Below are 18,766 nucleotides of genomic sequence, written 5' to 3' on the forward strand. Positions count from 1 at the left end.
TTAGATTTTATAGACAGAACTGTTTAAGAGCCTGCCAAGAAATCCAGATAAATACAAGCCTTTTGCACTCTTCACTCGTCAGCTTTTGCAGGTCTCCCACACAGAAGTAACTTATAGACAAAAATATAAGATGTTGGTTCTTCCAAAGCAGCTTTTCTTACTTGAGTAACTAGATTTGGTCAGGTGGTGTCATTCTGGCTTTGAATGTGCTATGGCTACCTCAAAGGAGTTAGGCTGCACCATTTGTGCTTCTTGAATCAATCATACATCATCAAAAATGCCAAGAATCTCTGAGGAAGGAAGATAATAAAATGATAAACATTTTTACCCTAACAGAGATACAGGCAGGTCACAGGCTTCAACAGCAACTGAAGGCTTGATTTCAAATATGCACTTTTGAGCATAAAGTGCCTGGAAATATCAAAAAGCAATATAAAGCTTCAGCTACTGCTTTACTGCCTGAGGGTAGAAAGGAGTTTTTAAAAGCCATCAAAGTTCCTCAAGCAAGTTCACATTTAAGTATTTACATTTAAACTGAACAATCCAAAGATTTAAATTTTATTAGCTCTCCTGCCTAAGTGAGGCCACTGTCTTGCGCGCAAAGTTTAGATGATCTTTTGGCACATGTCATGATCTCCACTGCAGGCTTTTGTGAACAGTTGAGAAACGCTCCACACTGAATCAAGCTTGACGGTTTTTCATACTCACAACTTTTAAAAAGGTAACCTAGTGCTTTGTGCAAGGTGCCAGTATGACAACACTAGAAGATGGATCCCTCGGTTCTTCTGTGAATAGTTACAGCACAGATACCAGCAGTGCAAGCTTTGCCACACTGCCCTGCGAATGTGCCTCATCTCTCTTCCTGAAGGGCCACCTCAAGGGATGAAAGGGGAGTCTGTGCTTTCAGAGAAAGCAGTGTCACTAGTTAGACTCTCTTGGACTCTGTCACACACCTCTTTTTTATTCCCCTATATTTCTCTGGAATTGAACTAAGTCCACTTTTCTTCATCTGAAATCTGTAGTTAGCAAATTATAAAACACACAAAGACTAGATGAGGAAGAAACCCTCATTCTGCACACTGCATAGTTTTGTAAAAATAAGAGCAATCTTCAGTCAATTCAGTTAAAACAGAATGAGGGATGGAAATGTGAAGAGTCTTCAAGCCTTGAAACATACAGCCTTAGAATTAAAATCTTGCTTTAGGGTGTCAGTAACAGATTAGATCACAGGTGCCACCTAATTTCAATTCGTGTAAGCTTTTAGCTGTTTTGATTTTGGTTTTATGTGTAGTGCTGAAAACAACTGAATTATTCATTTTAATAAACCACCATTGTGTCAATTACAAACTCCCCAGATGGAGCAAGTGCTTAAAAAAATCAAGATGGCTGCCTTAACAGAACTGGTCAGGAAGGTGAGATAATTGCTAGGAATATTTACTTACTGTTAGTGCTATTTCAAAGTCTAAATGATTTCAATGCTAAACTATCATCCCATGAAGTCATGAGGCATGGGGGATTAAAATAGGAAACAGTAACTTTTTAAAAATTACTTTTTAAACTGGCTAGAGACAAAACTGAAGACTGCAGAGTCCAAATGGTTGTGCAAACAAAATTCAATGATAATAATGATCCTCAGTTTGGCCCAGCAGTCTCGTGGGCTGCCAACCACAGATCAGTTTGTATTCTGATCCTAGCCTTTTATTTCCTGGCCCAGCATGCTCCTCGGCTGAGGGAAGAGACCTCTGAATGATCCCGTCTGGCTGTTGATCAGAAGAGGACTGATCATTCTTCTTCTGAGAGTGAAGGCCCCAAGTTTTATTTTGGGGCTCATTCGGCAGAATTAGGGAAAAATGAGAAGGGTGAGGGGAAAGTCTCCCCCCTGTAAAAAACTAAAATTCCAACATTGTTTCTAACAAATTGTGAACCTCTTCTCATTTTTTAAGTCTCAACTTCTCTTATATCCCCTCCACCCCATTTTTCAGCTCAGTTTTCTGACAGACATTTCCACAAATGTGATCCTTATTTATGCCCAGACGAAACTGGTGACATCTGAAAGTGAATACCCAAAATGAACAATTTACCACAGTCAGTAAAGATCATTCTGTATTTGACTCAAAATAATGCCTACCCTGCCGAGCCTGCACTGTTTGCGACATTTGCTATTCAGTTTCTAAAAATGATCTCCAGCTGAAGAGAAATCGCACATTTGCCACCAGTTCTAAAGCTGTCTTCCTTTGCGCCTGGTCCACTCTCTTCAAATCACTTCTCTTGCTGCTTTCTTCCCAGCGCTAGCGTAATTGCAGCCTTTTTAACTTTCTGCACATGCAGCAGCAACAGCAACAGAGTGTGACATACTCATGGAAATGCACTGCAGGGCCCGGCACATCATCTACAACGTTCTATAGAAAACCCACAAAATCCTGCAGCACCCTACAAAATCCCACCAATCATGATGGCCCCAATTATCCTTGGAACTGAAAGAATATTTGTTAAGCCTGAATCTACTTGCATATTCAATTCACCTACAGTCTTATTTAGGTGCGTGCATCAAGTCTTGATAACTAGAAGGAAAGATGCGGCCCGTCAGTCCGCATTCACTGTTATGCTAAGAAAGATTAATGGAGGCTGATTCAGAGGACAGATTTAAAGAATGTGGTACGTTATCTAGACAAACACAGTCTTCCCAGGGAGTCATTGTTCTGGGTTGTCTTCAGATCTTACTTTTATTTGTTTGCTAAAATGAATGGATGTTACACAAAACTTACTTCACATACTAGACAACGGTTATGTACAACCGCTCTCTTTTGCACGCTACCCAGCCACATCTGCTTTATTCTGTTATTTATTAATGTGCTCCTATAACAGGATAGGATAGATTAAAAATAATAAAAAAAGTTAATTTAAAATGTTCAGTGTTTTACCACTAATATTCAGGAATCTTTGAAAGGATATTTATGTCCACTATATATTACCATTTAACTCTAGCACTTTTGCAGTCTGCAATAATTCTTCATGGAAACATCTTACAGAATTTAATACTGATTAAACCAAAGGGTTCTATCAAAATTAAACATGGTTTAATAGAAATTACGGTACTCTAAAACCTACAGACTTCAATAGAAAATGATAGTCTTTTTTTTCTCTCTCTCTCTCTCTGTGTAAACCAGCCTATAGTATTCAAAAGCAGGAATATAATTTTTGATTAAATTCTATAGGATAGTTCAAAAAGCTTAGAGAACGTTTATAATTTTTTTCTGTTAAGTTCTATAGACTTTTCCATGTAGGAATCTTTGAAACAAAAAATAGAGAGATACGCTTTGGATTCCTTTTCTCCTCTCTAGAATTATTAAAAGAGAAATGTCTAAAAAACACTATGTTTTTGTTACCTAGAGATTACAAAATATTACTCTCAGAGACCCTGAATCAAAGTACTCCAACAGCCAAGTAGGTTACTAAATCAGAGTTTTGAGATACCAGCGCTTGAATTTAGTAATAAAGACAGATTACAGTAAGCTAAAGAGATGCCATGAAATCTTTCAAGTGTATGCAGAGAGCAGACACACATTTACATGATTTGTTTGGGGAGGAGGAACCCACTGGAGTCCTGCCATAATAACAGAGACTCTCTTCATGCTAGTTCACATGAGAGGCCAAATCAGAAGTGACAAATCTGAGTGAAAGAAATTTCACTGGAAAGCTCAGCATTATGATGTCCAGCAAAACATTACCACTTTGATTATAGAGTCCAGTAGACATGCTACAGCTCTATTTGGCCCTCATGGCTCAATAAATCTCTCTGCAAAAAAAAAAAAAAGGAAAAAGAAAAGAAAAGAAAAACAGAAGACATCAAAGAATGAAATCATTGGGAGTGTTTTTCATGCATATGGATAGATCTGAGACACTTTTTTCAACAGCAGCTACAAACTAACCATTAAATATATGAATGGAACAGGACTACCCTGACCACAGCCAGGTCAATTTACTAACCTGTTCCTCAAATCAGGAGTCATTGCAGAAACTGTGGAATTCAGAGACAGGCTATGTTTATTTGTGCTACACTGCATGGCATTTTAATTAGTAACTGTGCGGATTTAAAACCTCTGAATGGACACACAGGGGCAGTTGTGCAGACTAGCTTTTGTGTTTCCATTCTAAAAAAAATCCTGTTTTAGGACATCAGCAGGGGGTTAATGGAAGCTTTGATAAAAGTTCTCTGAATCCTTTTATTGTTGCTCAACTACAGACTGGATTCTGGTGTCTTTCTGGCTGCTCTCTGTAGATAGTAATTAATTTAGTCAGTTGGGAAGACAGCTAGAAAAATAAGAAGCCCATCTGAACATTTGGTAGCCACAAACCGTCTTTTTATAAAGAACTGAAAACTCTTCCATGCAGTGCTTTTGGGGAATCACTCAGATTAGACTACAAATGGAGAGAGTTGTAGAGTGAACAAGCATTGCCAAGAATGGGAATTATGCAGCTAACTAATTCATAGTAAATAAAGACCCACACGGTCTGATCTAAGTTTAGTTATTCTGAATTTGCTCTGGCATAACACAGATCAGAATGGGTTCCAAGGTACACATCTAGCTTAATGTTAATAAAGGTAAATAAAAATAAAGGTTGGTGCTGCTCAGTCTTGAAGATGAAACAATCTTTTCTGCTGAGGGCATGTAAAAATCTTCCATTTCCCATAGTGAACCATCAGATTTTTTAAAAAATGTGACCAACTTTTATTTAAATGCTGTAATTACTTTTTGGCACTGTCTGACATGCAACTTGTCTAAGCTGTTCGCTGAACCCTGAAGCTGGTTATTTACTAAGACTCTTTAGAAAGCTTTTCTTTCCCCCTGACCGGGACTTATATTCCCCACCTTGAATACAAATTCATGGAAATGGGTGGTGCAGATGGCTTTGCCAGAAAGTAGGCAGTTGTTATTTTTATTTCTTTGTGTAAAACCAATTACCTTAAAATAACAATTTAATCCCCCCCAACAATAGTTTTCCTGGTTTCGCTTTTAAGATGGTAGCACATAAGCTTAGACTTATAATTACATCTTTCTTATACACCATCAGTAGAAGCAGCAATCTGTGTATGAACACAGTGAGTTGTTAACGAGAAAACAGCAGTTCCTTATTTCTACACACTCTTTTACACACATAATTAAATGTGCCTGGGAATGAATTTTCAACTGGCCATCTCTCTATATCTCTGATGTACTGACAGATCTCACATGTAAGCATTTGAGACAGCCAAATGCAAAGTATTCCTTACCTAACCACTTATTTTTTCCTTCCACGTAATTTCTTCTTTTATGTGTTGGGATTATTTTTTCGTGGCCGTCTCCTACAACAGTCATTTGAAAGTTCTGTGGTTTCCTCAAATCCATTATTTGTATTGCTTTAAAACTCTTTGTGGTAATGCAATGTGTTACAAGCCTTCAAACATCCAAAAGCAAAAGCAAAACTTTCTCAGAGAGACAAAATGGGGGAGGAGGGGGGAAATGGGGTAGACTCTCAGTTGGTGACAATTATAGCTCCATTGATTTCAATAAAGCTAGGACAATTTACACCCGCTGAGGGTCTACCTCAACATATTCAATTTTTAAAAGAGGTTGTTACTTATACCTAGTAGATGAATTCCAAGTGTTAAAAATTCACAAGAGTTTAGATTAAAAAAAAAAATACATACAATGTACTTGAATCTCTACCAAATCCTGCTGCAAAGCATTCAGTATTTGCCACTCTCATCATGTCACCCCTTCTCTAAATCTCCCCTTCAATAGCTTGGAATCGCCTTTCCAATTGAGTTCAGGAGTGATACTCTGCTGAGGAGACTGGGAGTGCTGCTCCACCTCCTTTAACATAAAATAAAACACCTCCCATTTCCAATCCCCTCTTTTCATGATTCTGGAACAGAACTTTTCCAGCTCTGCCACAACTCCACAGCACAACAGCCAGGAGGAAGCACATGTCCCATGCACTGGGCCTCTGGCATGACCCAGAAGTTCTCACTTTAACTCAGTCTTTTGGGGACCAGAGCCATTCTAAATAAACTATATTGTCTCAATGCAAAACAGAGTCTATGTAAGATGCTCCCTCTCCATTTTGTGGTCATGCAAAGGTCTCTGTTGCTGGTCCAGTCCTTGACAACATAACATTATGCTCTGATGTGCCCCAGAACTGCAGTTCCAAAACACAAGGAATCGAAGTGAGACACACAGATAGGTGGTCAATAAAAACGTGTAATAACCATGAGCCACTTGAGTCAGCAATAGCCTGAACAAAACATAACAACAGTCCAAGTGGCAGGTCTGGAGCTGCAGGCTCTGAGTAACTGCATACACCCAATGCTATGTACACACATACAGGAAGAGAAACTGGAACACTGAGGTCAGCAAGCAGGAACCAGGAATCAAACAGGAACAAGGAGCAGGAAGCACTAAGCAGGAAGGTAACACACCCACACCCACGAGTCAACCTAGTCTCCTACAGTAGACTGTCTGATCCTGATCCCTTTGGCCCATTGGGAGCAGCTAACTGAAACGGGGTGGTAGAGAAAGGTGAGGTCGTGGTGGTAGGAAGATGGTAGGAGGTGGGGCCATGCTGGTAAAATGGAATTTATATATCTTTTCTCTAACTTCTCCCAAAATTGAGGGCATCCGATTGTGACTAGTAAACTGGTCTGTCCTGGGTGTCCTTCAGATACCTTATTGCTACTTGGATCTTCAGCTACGGAAACAAAAAATTACCCCACCGACTTATATCTGCTATTGGTCAGAATACTGTACATCAGATACAGGTCCAGCCATGGCAACCCACTCATTCATTACCTCCAGGCTTGATTATCAGTCACATCTTGGAAAAACCTGGTACAATATGCAGTAGTTTGTCAACTTGCCAGTACACTGTCACAGTTCAGGGCAACTGTACCTGCATTCCCATGCCGTTCTCCACCAAGGGAACTCACTCAAGGCTCCCAGCTCCTCACAGATCATTTCTAGTGTAGTGACCCCACCCGTCTCTCCCTCCTGACCAGGGATTTTCCAGGCTGCACAGTTCCCTGCCTTCAATGTGAGTTCCCCAGCAAGTCATTCTATCTTAACAGACTTGTGTTTGTTTTGCTCTCTCCTGAGAGGCTATGAACATTTGCAAATTGCCCGTTATTAGAACTTACCTCACAGCTCTTTATAAGCAAGCACATTAATGTTTAAGATGAAAGCATACAGAGAAAACACATAAAAAACAATACAAGAGCCTGCACGCATGCTAGATGTTTACCAGAGATCACCCATCAAGTCTTATGGAGACTGTGCAAGTCAACTCCTTCCAACCCCTCTGCAGGGATTCTCCCTCTCCCCCGCCTCTTGGACAGAAAGACCTGTCCATCTGCAGGATCAGAAAGAAGACCCTGAGTCAGTTTAAACTCAGGTTATTTATCTAAAACTCCTTTCTTTGGGTATGTCTATACTAACCCCAGGATCGGCAGGCAGCGATTGATCCAGCGGGGGTAGATTTATCGCATCTAGTCTAAACATGATAAATTGACCACCCGAGAGGCGCAGTCAGCATCAACGGGGGAGCGCTAGCAGTCAACTCACTGCAGTGAAGACACCGCGGTGAGTAGATCTAAGTACATCAACTTCAGCTACGTTATTCACATAGCTGAAGTTGCGTAACTTAGATCAATTCCCCCCCCCCCCCAACCCAGTGTAGACCAGGCCTTTGTCTGTTGGTCTCTGGAAAACCTAGTTTGAACTACTACATGCTAGATCTTCAGGTAGTGGTTACTTCTCTGGAGGTGCTACAGCCTGCCTAATCACCCCCTGCTACGGTTCTTAGTTCTTAGAGGAGTTGTGGTCATCCACACCACATCCCATGAATACATCATTCCACACACTGAGGAGTCCTACTCAGTTCCCTGCCCTGATAGTCAAAGCTCTCCTTCCCTTCCTACCTGTGCAACCACTGCTCCCTCAAGGGACCATGACCTTCCAGAAAAACCACATTCCACTAGAACGATGAACTGTCGGCCAACAGGTGGAGGCTTGTGAGAACTTTCACAGGAGTTGGAGCTCACTCCTGCAACCTTGGCCCTCACAATTTTCAGAATGAAACATAAAACTCCTTTCTGTGACTCAATTTCCTTTCAATAATATTTTCAACACACTCGTGCCCACATGCCTGCCACCACTCATTCTCCCACATAAACAGGCATGCAAACAAAAAACTCTGTAAAGTAGCTGGACTGTTTATTCTTCCTGTAAGGGATAGTTATTGTGGTTTCGATTGTAAAATAGTTAGGCTATGCTCAAGTCCTGCAGTGACAGAGACAGATAGATTAGTTAGACAGACAGATCTGAAGAATCAGCTGATTTTATTTTCATATGGACATGAACATTATATGACAGATACAGTTTGTGGCAAGCAGTGGTGTGAATCTACCATGCACTATCCAGCCATACGCTAACTGTCCATGGGGACTCTGCTGCCGTGCACTGTTTGTTTTGTAACAGGAGCAGATTAAAGTACCCTAAGGTATGTTAATGCTCATTGGCAGGGTCCACATGGACAGTTAGTGCATGGCAGGATAGTGCAGGGTAGAGTCACACCCAGGCTTGCTGGAAACTATATGTTTTTGTAGGCAAGCCCTAAGTGTATCCATGTGGTTGCTGTTAATTTGCAGGAATTAAAAGAAGCAACAACCTCTTTATATAGCTCTTTATTTCTGTGTGGAGCAATTCTTTATGGCTGAGTTATGAATACGTGTGGCGACAGGTAAATGGAAACACTGACAGACCCTTAGTTTTAGTGGCACTGGTATTCAGACGGAAAACACTAACAAGCCCTTACCTTAAGGGGCATTGGCAGGTTTTGCTCCAAGTATGGGAATCAAACTAAAGGCCATATCACGCTCTTGATCTCTGCATGCAACTTCTATTGTTGTCAATGTATGCAGTATGCACTGTCTGAGGGCACAGTATATCCATGGATCCTTATTTGCTTTTGCACAGGCTACATCAGACTGCCAGAACGTAGGACCCTATATGCATTTTCTGTGGTGCATGGTGCAATGTGTGTGGAATGCTAATCAACGTCTGAAAGGAAAGACTGACTTGAAAGAAGTTACTCCAAAAGATGGAATAAGAATTTGTTCCTCTGTCATAAAATCCTGTAGAGATGGTGAGTCATTTGGAAGCAAACAAACCACCCTGACCTCTTTGATTTTCCAAAAATTCTAGTTGTTTAAATAAGGCTCCTTCCAAGGGTTCATTTAGATTTTTCTTTGTTTTAGTAATTGTGCCTCAATAAGGAAATGGAGGGGGGAAAACAAAAAACAAACAAACAAAAAGAGTGTCAGCCTCTTCCTTCCCCACATTGAGCTTGAATATCTAGAATGGATATAGATACCACAGTTTGATAAAATTATTACCACTGAAATGAGGCCCCAAGGAATACTCAACTCATCTGGGTCCATGCTGCAGTGGAAGGTGTCCAGCCCAAGCACTGATGACTCTATGACCTAGATAGTTACTACACAAAATGGAAGGCAAACAATGGCAGGGTTCTTTATGATCCTGAGGGACCAGGGAAGCATATGAGGGGGGAGGGGTGAAGGCAGAAAGACTGGAGCATGATTTGCCACAGTTCTCTGCCTCTGAGATGAAGCATCTTTGAGATGGGCAAATAGACAGCTAGACAGACTGGGGGAAGGGAAGGCAGAGATGGACAGAAAGTCTGAGATAGTCATAAGATCCTTTCTTGATTCTGATCACCAGCACTTTTTAAAACATCCACAGTCTGGTGTGATGAGGGAAAAGACCAGGTCTGCTTATTCATACACTATTTCTGTCCTAATTGTCATATCCCAGGGTTTCTCAGACAGGGGTCACCGCTTGTGTAGGGAAAGCCCCTGCCAGGCTGGGCCAGTTTTTTTACCTGCCCCATCCATAAGTCCAGCTGATCGTGGCTCCCACTGGCCACGGATTGCTCCTCTGGGACGCTCTTGGCCCGGAGCAGCGATCCGCGGCCAGTGGGAACCGTGATCAGCCGGACCTGCGGATGGGAGGGGTCCAGAGCAGTGATCCACAGCCAGTGGGAGCCGTGATCGGCTGGACCTGCGGATGGGGCAGGTAAACAAACCAACCCGGCCCGCGAGGGGCTTTCCCTACACAAGCGGCGACCCCTGTTTGAGAAACCTTGGCATATCCTGTATCCATCTAACTGCCATGGTCCACTTAAGGAGAAACTGAGCCAAAGGTAACAAATCACCAGGCGGCCTGTTTATGTCTATTCATAAACATCAACCATGTAATTTCTCCAAGAAAAGGACCGAAAAGACAGCCTTGTCCCCCATAAAATGAAACTGAAAAAAGAGGGAGGAAGGAAAGCAGCATAATCATCTTCTAGTTTGAATCTCATCTGAAGTTTGTTTGTTCCTGTTGACCCTCATTCCACATGAACTGCTTCAGCATCAATGCAGAACACTGCCTCACCGCGCTATGCGGCCGTACACACAGATCAAGGAATATTCCCAGTGAACTGGGCTGTCAGGTTTGAGACCTAAACAGCTTAGGCTGTATTCTAATAAAAATATAAACTATACTGTGCCCCCATCCATGAAACAAAGGCTTCCTGCTTGTCATGAAAAGTCTCTTTATTGAGAGATTTACTTTTAATTTTGAACAGCTTCGCAGCATTATCCTCTGGGAAAAAATAAGGCTCTGAGATTTGTGTGTCATTCAGTCAACCTCCTGGTAGAGTTTCCCAGTCAAAGAGAGCCTCTTTTGGCACGGTACGAGAATGTGTCCCTGCAGCTCTTCCACAAGTGCTTTCATTTCACTTTTAGATGATGGACTAATTGTGATTTTATTTGGTCATGAACATAGACAGCAGGCCAAATTCGCCACGGGTGTTAGAAACCATTGATAACTGACATTTGTTGTGCTCGTTGCAATAATGATACTGCCAGTAGGTTTCAACAACATCCCATTTAATCATAATGTTTTGCTTCTTTAAATATATCTATATTTCCAAGTTTAAATGAGGGGAAGTGTCCTGTGTGTCAGTCTCCCAGGTACTAAAAGAAGTATCATTTTATAACCAATGTGCAGAAAGCTGAGCTAAACTCTGCTGCCAAAATTCTTAAACATCACCACGTTGAAGTTTTATCTTGAACATTAAAGAGAGATTTTCAATTGATTTGAGATCAGAAATTTAGTCTTAAAAGGAAACAGGGACTTTTAAAGAAGCAGTATCCAGGACTAGTACATTTTTCAATATATTTCTCTCCTCCCCTCCCCCCCCACAAAAAAAAAATCAATGACAAAAGTTGTGTTTATTTTCATATAAACATTTTCCTGCAGCACTGGAAACTGAGAAGGGCTGCAAACTGAAAAAAAAAAAATCTATAGACAAAAGTGAATAGCCTAGTTCAATGTCTCAGCTGAGTTGAGTAAAATGGCAAAAGCAAACAAAAAGCACCTGTGCTGTTCAACTGTACCTCTTCTGTAGCTGCAGTACCTATCTTCCAGCTCATATCATGTACAGTAATAAATGTACTGATTTCCCAGTGCCTTCCATCTGCCCTCACATGCTCGCTCCTAAAGAGGCTCACACATACAGATCATTTTTATATCAACATCAAAAAATTTATTCTGAGATTTCAGGAAATTGCACATTTTTTGGTTAGCAATGAAACATTTTCTGAGAATGGCATATCCGAATCCCCTTAGCAGATACTAGCACATTTAACAGGCAGCCCCCACCCTGACCTGTCCCACTCCCTGGATTCTGCTCACTCACTTAATAGACTCAGGGCCATATGCAGTCTCAGAGTGTTTGCTTGAGTGAAGACCTCAGGATTTGACCCAAGAGGGCTGCTCACATGAGTAAATAATCATGTTCATGGAGTGCATCTATTTTTTCTTCTGTGAAGTGTTGGAATGTCTTAGGATACGTAGCAAAAAATGTGTAAGGTGTTTTAAATTCTTTCAGTTTTAACAGCTAAAGTTAACAAACTAGCTTTTTTTATTGAGTCTAATCTAATTTATACTAGTGTAAATTGGGAGTAACTCCAGTGAAATCAAGGCGGTTACACTGGTATAAAATGGTGAGAGAGCAAAAACATGCCCTGTGGATGGATATATATATAGTTATATATTTAACCATGGCAGTGTCTCCTTATAATGAAATATTACAACAGAAAATTGCTGCCATAGGAATTTTAGTGCACTCCAGACTCCCATTTACAATGATTACATGAATAACTACTTGTAAAACCCAAGAGCCCAACCTTGCAAACCTTTACTCAACCAAGCAGTCCCACTGAAGTCAAGGGACTGTTTGCATACGTAAGGATTAACTCCTGGGAGGAAAGGTTTGCAGATTTGGGCCACAAGTTCTTACTTTTCACACGGCTATCCTAGGATGTGTGACAAAGTTCCTCCTCTGCCTCCGTGGGTCCTGCGCTTATAGGCAGATTTGCTTGCCTCAGAGGTTCACGGCAGCCCTCAGTTTGGCCACTTTTGCTAGTGGCTCAACCCTGCCGTCCACTCAGCTAACCTCATCACTGGCCAGCATGGGGGAAATGGAGAACAATCCCCACAGTCTCTGTGTCCCACCTAGTGGGTCAGGGACAGGTCAGATCCCTTTCCAATTTAGACCTTCCTTTCTGGTGTTTCTCACAGACTAGGTCAACTCCTCCTGTGTCCGATCAGGAGTTGGGGGGATAGGGGGAACCCGGGACCACCCTCTACACCAGGTTCCAGCCCAGGGCCCTGTGGATAGCAGCTGTCCACAATGTTCTCTGCATCAGCTGCGTGACAGCTACAAACTCCCTGGGCTACTTCCCCATGGCCTTCCCCAGCACCTTCTTTATCCTCAGTGCAGGATCTTCCTCCTGAAGTCTGATCACGCTTGAACTCTTCACTGCTCCAGCAGCACCTTCTCACTCCCTGCTCCGTGCACACATCCCTACTAACTGATGGGAGGTCCTTTTTAAACCAGGTGTCCTGATTAGCCTGCCTGCCATAATTGATTCTAGAAAGTTCTTAATTGGCTCCAGGTGTCTTGATTAGCTTGCCTGTCTTAACTGGTTCTAGCAGGTTCCTGATTGCTCTAGGGCAGCCCCTGCTGTGGTCACTCAGGGAAAATTGTTCATCCACTGGCCAGTATATTTGCCTTCTACCAGACTCCTGCACCCCACTGGTCTGGGTCCGTCACAGATGTTATATGCCCAATGTGATGTGAAGTGCAGGGGGCGCAGTCTGGCACCTTTGAGTTCCTTTTCATTCACACTGGCATAGTTTTCCCTGGCCTCCTGAAGCATTTGATAGACTAATGGCAAGAAATACTGGCAACAATACATACCTCCTGATGTGAAGAACTGTTACCCGTGGATAACAAACAAAATCAATTCTGGTTTGCATATTCAATCAGATTCCAGTTTGAATATTAAATCATAAGATGGCAGAATTTTTCACACAGTAGATGGATCCCACTTAATTATTCATGCATCCACTAACCCCCACACATGCCAAAAAAATCAAAAGCGGTTTCTCTGCTAGGCATTCATTGCACAAAACACAAATCCCGCTGCAGTCCTCAACTTTGGTGTTTCATATTCTGTATGGAATGCTCTCCCGAAGCTCCCTCCTAAGATTCTCTCTGTGTTTTCTGTTAGTCCTTTTTTCTGTTAGTGCTGGCCAAATTAATAGTTTTCATTTGGAAACCACAATCAGTTAAAAGGTTCTACGAAAAACCTACTGGACCAAATTTTCAAAGGAACTACAACTCTAATATTGTATTTGTAATTTTGCCTGCATAATTAAGTGTATTTCTAACTGGTTAGATATTTATACAACAGTGTGTACACAAAACCATGATTCTGTACATAAATGGTAACTATGGACCCATTCCTAGAAGTGTTGGGTCCCTTTCACTTTAATTAGAGTTGATACCATTTGGCACCTTCCTGGATCAAGTCATAATCCAAGGGTCTGGTAGCAGGATGTTTAGAGACCTGAGTTGTACAAATGCAAGTGCATACGTAAATAATTTTGCACACATACTTCCAGTGTGGAGGCTGTATTTGAAACTTTGTCCGTGTCTGAATAAAAACAGTTTTCATCAAATTAAAATTTAAAAACAGAATCTGAACTGAATACTGTAGTTCTCCTGCAGTACTGCAAAGTAAAACAAAGAGAACCAAAACCAAAAAGTGGAATGGAATATAGTCTAAACAGAGATGAAATTTACAAATCAAGTTTCACTGTCTTGGCAGGATGACAAGCAAAAAAAAGCAAACAAAATAGCATAAACAGTGAAAGGTTCATCTGATATTAAAAAACTATTTCAGCTTTGATAAATGGAAATGTTGTTAGTAACTTGCTTATAAAGATATTTAACAATGGGCCAGATTCTGCTTGCCATCTGTAAGGGTGCATAGTGTAGGAGAAGCGTGCAAAGAGTTACTACCCCGATCCTTGAATAGCCCCTGTAAGTGTCGGGCAAAGCTTAGGGAAGTCATATTGCTCCCCTTGTAACTTCCATCCTAATCACTTCCACTTTTAGGGTCTCTCCCACAGGATGCAGAGAGAAGGCAGGGTCATTGATCCACCCCCTTAGCACAACCCAATAATGTGAGACTGGAGACAGACCACTATCATGCACCAATAAAGTGCTGCATTGGGAAGGGGGCACTGCCACTGCAGAATGCCTCCCAGTGTGGTGCAGATCTGCACCGCGCCTAGCGCAGGGCTGTACCTAAAAGTCCTAATCAAACCCTTCTGTTTTTCTGCCCACAGCTCACCTTTGAACATTAACATTACTCCATATAAATGATCCTGAAAATATGGATACGGATCAGTGCTATATATTTTGGGTTCTCTTCATTAATTTGATTACGAAGACATGAACTTAAGTCAGGGCATTTGCAAAAAGCAGACGGAGGAGGAAGAGGAGGAGAGTGTGTTTAGAGGCCTACCTGCTTGGTTAGTCGTCACAGTGACTGAGACAGCCTGCTCCTGGCTGGGGTTTTGCTTGGAAACTCCGTTCACTGCCCAGATTTCAAAGGTGTAGTTAGCGTGGGCCAGAAGGTCAGTAATAGAGACAGTGGTGGTTTTCAAGCCATTCTGCTGGGGGCTGAAGTGCACTCCGCTGCCACATGACCGACAGCGGTTGAGGTCGCCAGCCCCACATCTCTTGCACACCACGTTGTAGGAGATGTCGTCACGCCCGCCACTGTTCTGAGGGGCGCTCCACTCCAAGTTCACGGATGTCTCATTAACATTGGAAATCAGGTTCAGGGGAGCGGACGGAGGGCCTAGAAAACAAAAATGCCTTATCTTAATAATACGGGAAAATATTCCTTCAGGGCATCTCAAAAGTCTGTCTCCAGGGGGGGCTGAGTGCCGTAGCTCCCACTGCAGTCAATGATAGTAGAGATTGTGCAGCATATCTCACTGTATTGGTCCCTTAATGAATGTGAAAAATTAACTCGTTACTAAATAATAACCATACCCTGTGAGGAGCACAATGCATTTTTCAGACATTAACCAAAATTAACTCGATGTTTTATCATAGGTTTTATCACAGATTTTATATTAATTTTTTTAAGTCTCTTGTGATCTCCTGTTGGTAGCATCAAACTCACAAACTTTTGTGCTTATTCAACATCACTGGAATTCCCCATTACATATAATGAGAATAATGCCTAAGGCAGTCCTCGGTCAAGATGGCCACCATCTCCTTATATATTTCACTCATGGAAAGATCCCACTGTTACCAATTACACTGAAACCAGAGTGAGATCCCTGCCTAGTAGCCAATGGACAGGCCTGCATTTTTATTTATGTATTTCAGGCAGGTGCCTTCCTCCACAGGCTCAAAAGTAACAGGAACATCCAAAAATTAAGTTTTAAATCACATGATTTTAAAGCTGATCTCATAATTTTTTGAGGTCAAACTCATGATTTCAGAAAACTTAGATTTGGCAAGAATAACTCAGAACACCCTTATGTGGTAGGTAAAGGATTTTATACCTAAGGAACATTTTACTAACCAGTGAAATGCAGCCACTTCTGGGGGATGGAACACAGTAGCTACTTAGCAATGCACATCGACATTACAACAACTGAGAACAGGAAATAAGGAAGAATATTGTCTCTGATGCAAATGTAACTGCAGGGGGAATAAGGTAGGCAGAAAGAAAGAGAGTTGGTAACTAGGATATTGAAGGCCCTTCTCTGAAGGACATGATCACATGTGCTTAACAGTCTCGGATTTACATTTTATGACCCCAAAAGATATTGGGGAGCAACACTTTTCTAGAAGGTCACAATCTAAAATAGGACTTTAGAGTTAGTCCAAAAATGGGGGGAAAAGTTGGCAAGTTTTCATGAAATTCTCTCTCTCAAACTAAGTTAGTTCATCAACATTTAGAAATTCAAAAAATTTCAACCATCTCTACAGGGAAACAGAGGGAGGCCAGGAAAAAAAAAAACACAAAAATTCCATTCACATTTTTCATGGTTTTTAAAAATTCATCAATTGTTTTAGAAAAACAAGTGTTTTTGAAAAAACTGAAAAATTTCAGCCAATTTTGTGATGCGTAAAAAATAAATTAATCATAATATGACAAGTGGCAAAGAGGTAGAAACACCCATCAGGCAATGGCTACAAACTAAATGAACAGAGCTGAAGTAGGATTTATATTATTGACACTGCAGGGCAACTCAATTGTAGCAGAAGGTAACAGTGAAGGGATTATGCAGTTTACAGGATGGTAAAGGGACAGGTTTGATCTGCTTGCCCAGATTCAATAGGGATAAGAAGGCCTCAGCTTTGGAGCAGACTGTAGAGGCAGTATCCTCCGTTAAGGAAGGGGAGATTGTTAGGGCCATGTCATATCCTCAGTACACACTTGAAACGTCTCATGAAGCCAGAATGAGTTTTACATACAGAAAGGGGCCATCCAATCCTAGGTCTTTAGCATGTGAGGCAGGTGGGTGAAGAAAAAAAGATCATACATACAGAAACTAGATCAATCTATTTATCTATCTATGGTACCGAGGTACTCCATCCCCCTAGTATCTGAGCGCCTCACACAGTAATAATTAAAGAGCAATCCCTCAGACCCAGCCCAGCTTGTGAAACATTGCTTCTCTCTCAGAGCTAAACCTTCTACTTCTGGGCCTGAAAGGCAGTGGAACTGGTGAGGTCCAATGAAAAAGGTGGTCAGGCCACAGGAAGCCTCTGCAGGAAGTAGTCTGCACTCTTTATTCACCACAGAACAGTGCTCCATGCAGGTTTTTATTTATAATTTATTATTTGTACTATGGTAGCACCTAGAGGTCCCAGCTGAGATCAAGGCCTCAGCACTTTAAGATCTGGACTGTACATATACACAGTAAGTGACAGCCTCTGTCATGACAAAGGGAAGAAAAAAGGAATAAGTATTATCTCTGTTTTACACTGGGGAAACTGAGGCATAGCCAATCAAGTGAGGGGCCCTAGTTCACAGAGGAAGTGTGCTGCAGAGTCAGAGACAGATTGATCCCAGATGTCCTGGGTCCCAGTCTAATGCCTTAACCACAAAGCCATCCTTCCTCTCTGTGAAAATTGATGTAAAACTCCATGAAGGGGGGTGTTTCAGAATCAAGCAAGGAAAAAGCATATCCAGTGGGTGTATAAGTATTCAGATCCACTGGTCAGAATAGCCCCTGAATGTATGAAGGGTGATGGCAGTGGTCCAGGACACCATTGTAGCCATGAGCTGCAGTAACAGTCACAGAACTACTTGTTGGGCACTGAGCTATGGGCAAAGGGAGGATTCCCATTCACCCTCCAGAATCAAAAAACTCCTTTACACAAAGCCCATTTGCTAAGGGTGACAGCATTTGTCCCTCAGTATTTCTGTCTTGTGGGAAATTTTGCCATTCCACCTTCCAGCAGTTTCATCACAACAAGAGAGTTCAAAAGTTAAAATGTGTTTTGGAAAGTAAATAAAAAAAGCATCCAGAAACCAACAGCAGAAGTACATCCCAATAAATTGAGGGCAATCAGACCCCACTCTTGCCTGCTAAGGAAGTTGAACACCCATGAAGATCACGCATCCCCAGAAATGCTCAGTACCTCGCAGGACTAGGCCCTGGACAAACACAGCTCCTTGCTTCGTGGAAATGCCGAAGTGTTTTAAAGTGAGACATTTTCTACAGACTTGCCATGACACTTACTATAACGCTACCACCTTCGATAGCATCTGCCCAGTCTTGTTTGCATGTCTGGAGAGCCGTGAGAAGGGCTGCCATTAAGGCAAGTCTGATTAGTACTTTGCTGCTTAAAACAGGACCAGCTTATAAAACATTTATTCTCAACAAGTAGTACCATACTCTTCAAAAAGTCTCATTGACTTCAGTGGGGGGCATTCATGAAGTAAGATACTGAATATGAGCAGGGTTTGTACAGTCTGGCCTATAATATACTTCAAATATCCTAAACAGCGGCATCCGGCTCAGACACTGCAGCAACTTTTGGGTTAAACCTAGAGTTACTCTGAAGTCCATTAAGGCATTAAGACGCTTTTCCAAGGCTCTATGTCCAGTTTCACGTGGGAAAATGTGCCACAAAGAATCAAGCTCCTCAGAAGCAAAAAGTCAGTAATTAGTATGTGGGACAAGGCATGGCAGTGTCTAAACAGAGAAGCATCGAAGTGGAAAACTAAGGAAGCAAATGCTTGCAGGTCGCAGAGATGAGCACACCACCTCCA

The 18,766-nt window shown here is 41.8% G+C and overlaps 1 protein-coding gene across 1 annotated transcript in view; it reads right to left on the bottom strand.

Moving 5' to 3' along the window:
* EPHA4 (EPH receptor A4) overlaps positions 1 to 18,766 on the bottom strand; it is a 135,703-nt gene that overhangs the window by 48,583 nt on the left and 68,354 nt on the right. Inside the window, exon 5 of the mRNA XM_050964015.1 lies at positions 14,984 to 15,322. Within this exon, the coding sequence (XP_050819972.1) occupies positions 14,984 to 15,322 (339 nt within the window). The remainder of the gene's footprint in view (positions 1 to 14,983; positions 15,323 to 18,766) is intronic.

The sequence above is a fragment of the Gopherus flavomarginatus genome, chromosome 8 (assembly GCF_025201925.1).
Source record: "Gopherus flavomarginatus isolate rGopFla2 chromosome 8, rGopFla2.mat.asm, whole genome shotgun sequence".
NCBI classification, from domain to species: domain Eukaryota; kingdom Metazoa; phylum Chordata; order Testudines; family Testudinidae; genus Gopherus; species Gopherus flavomarginatus.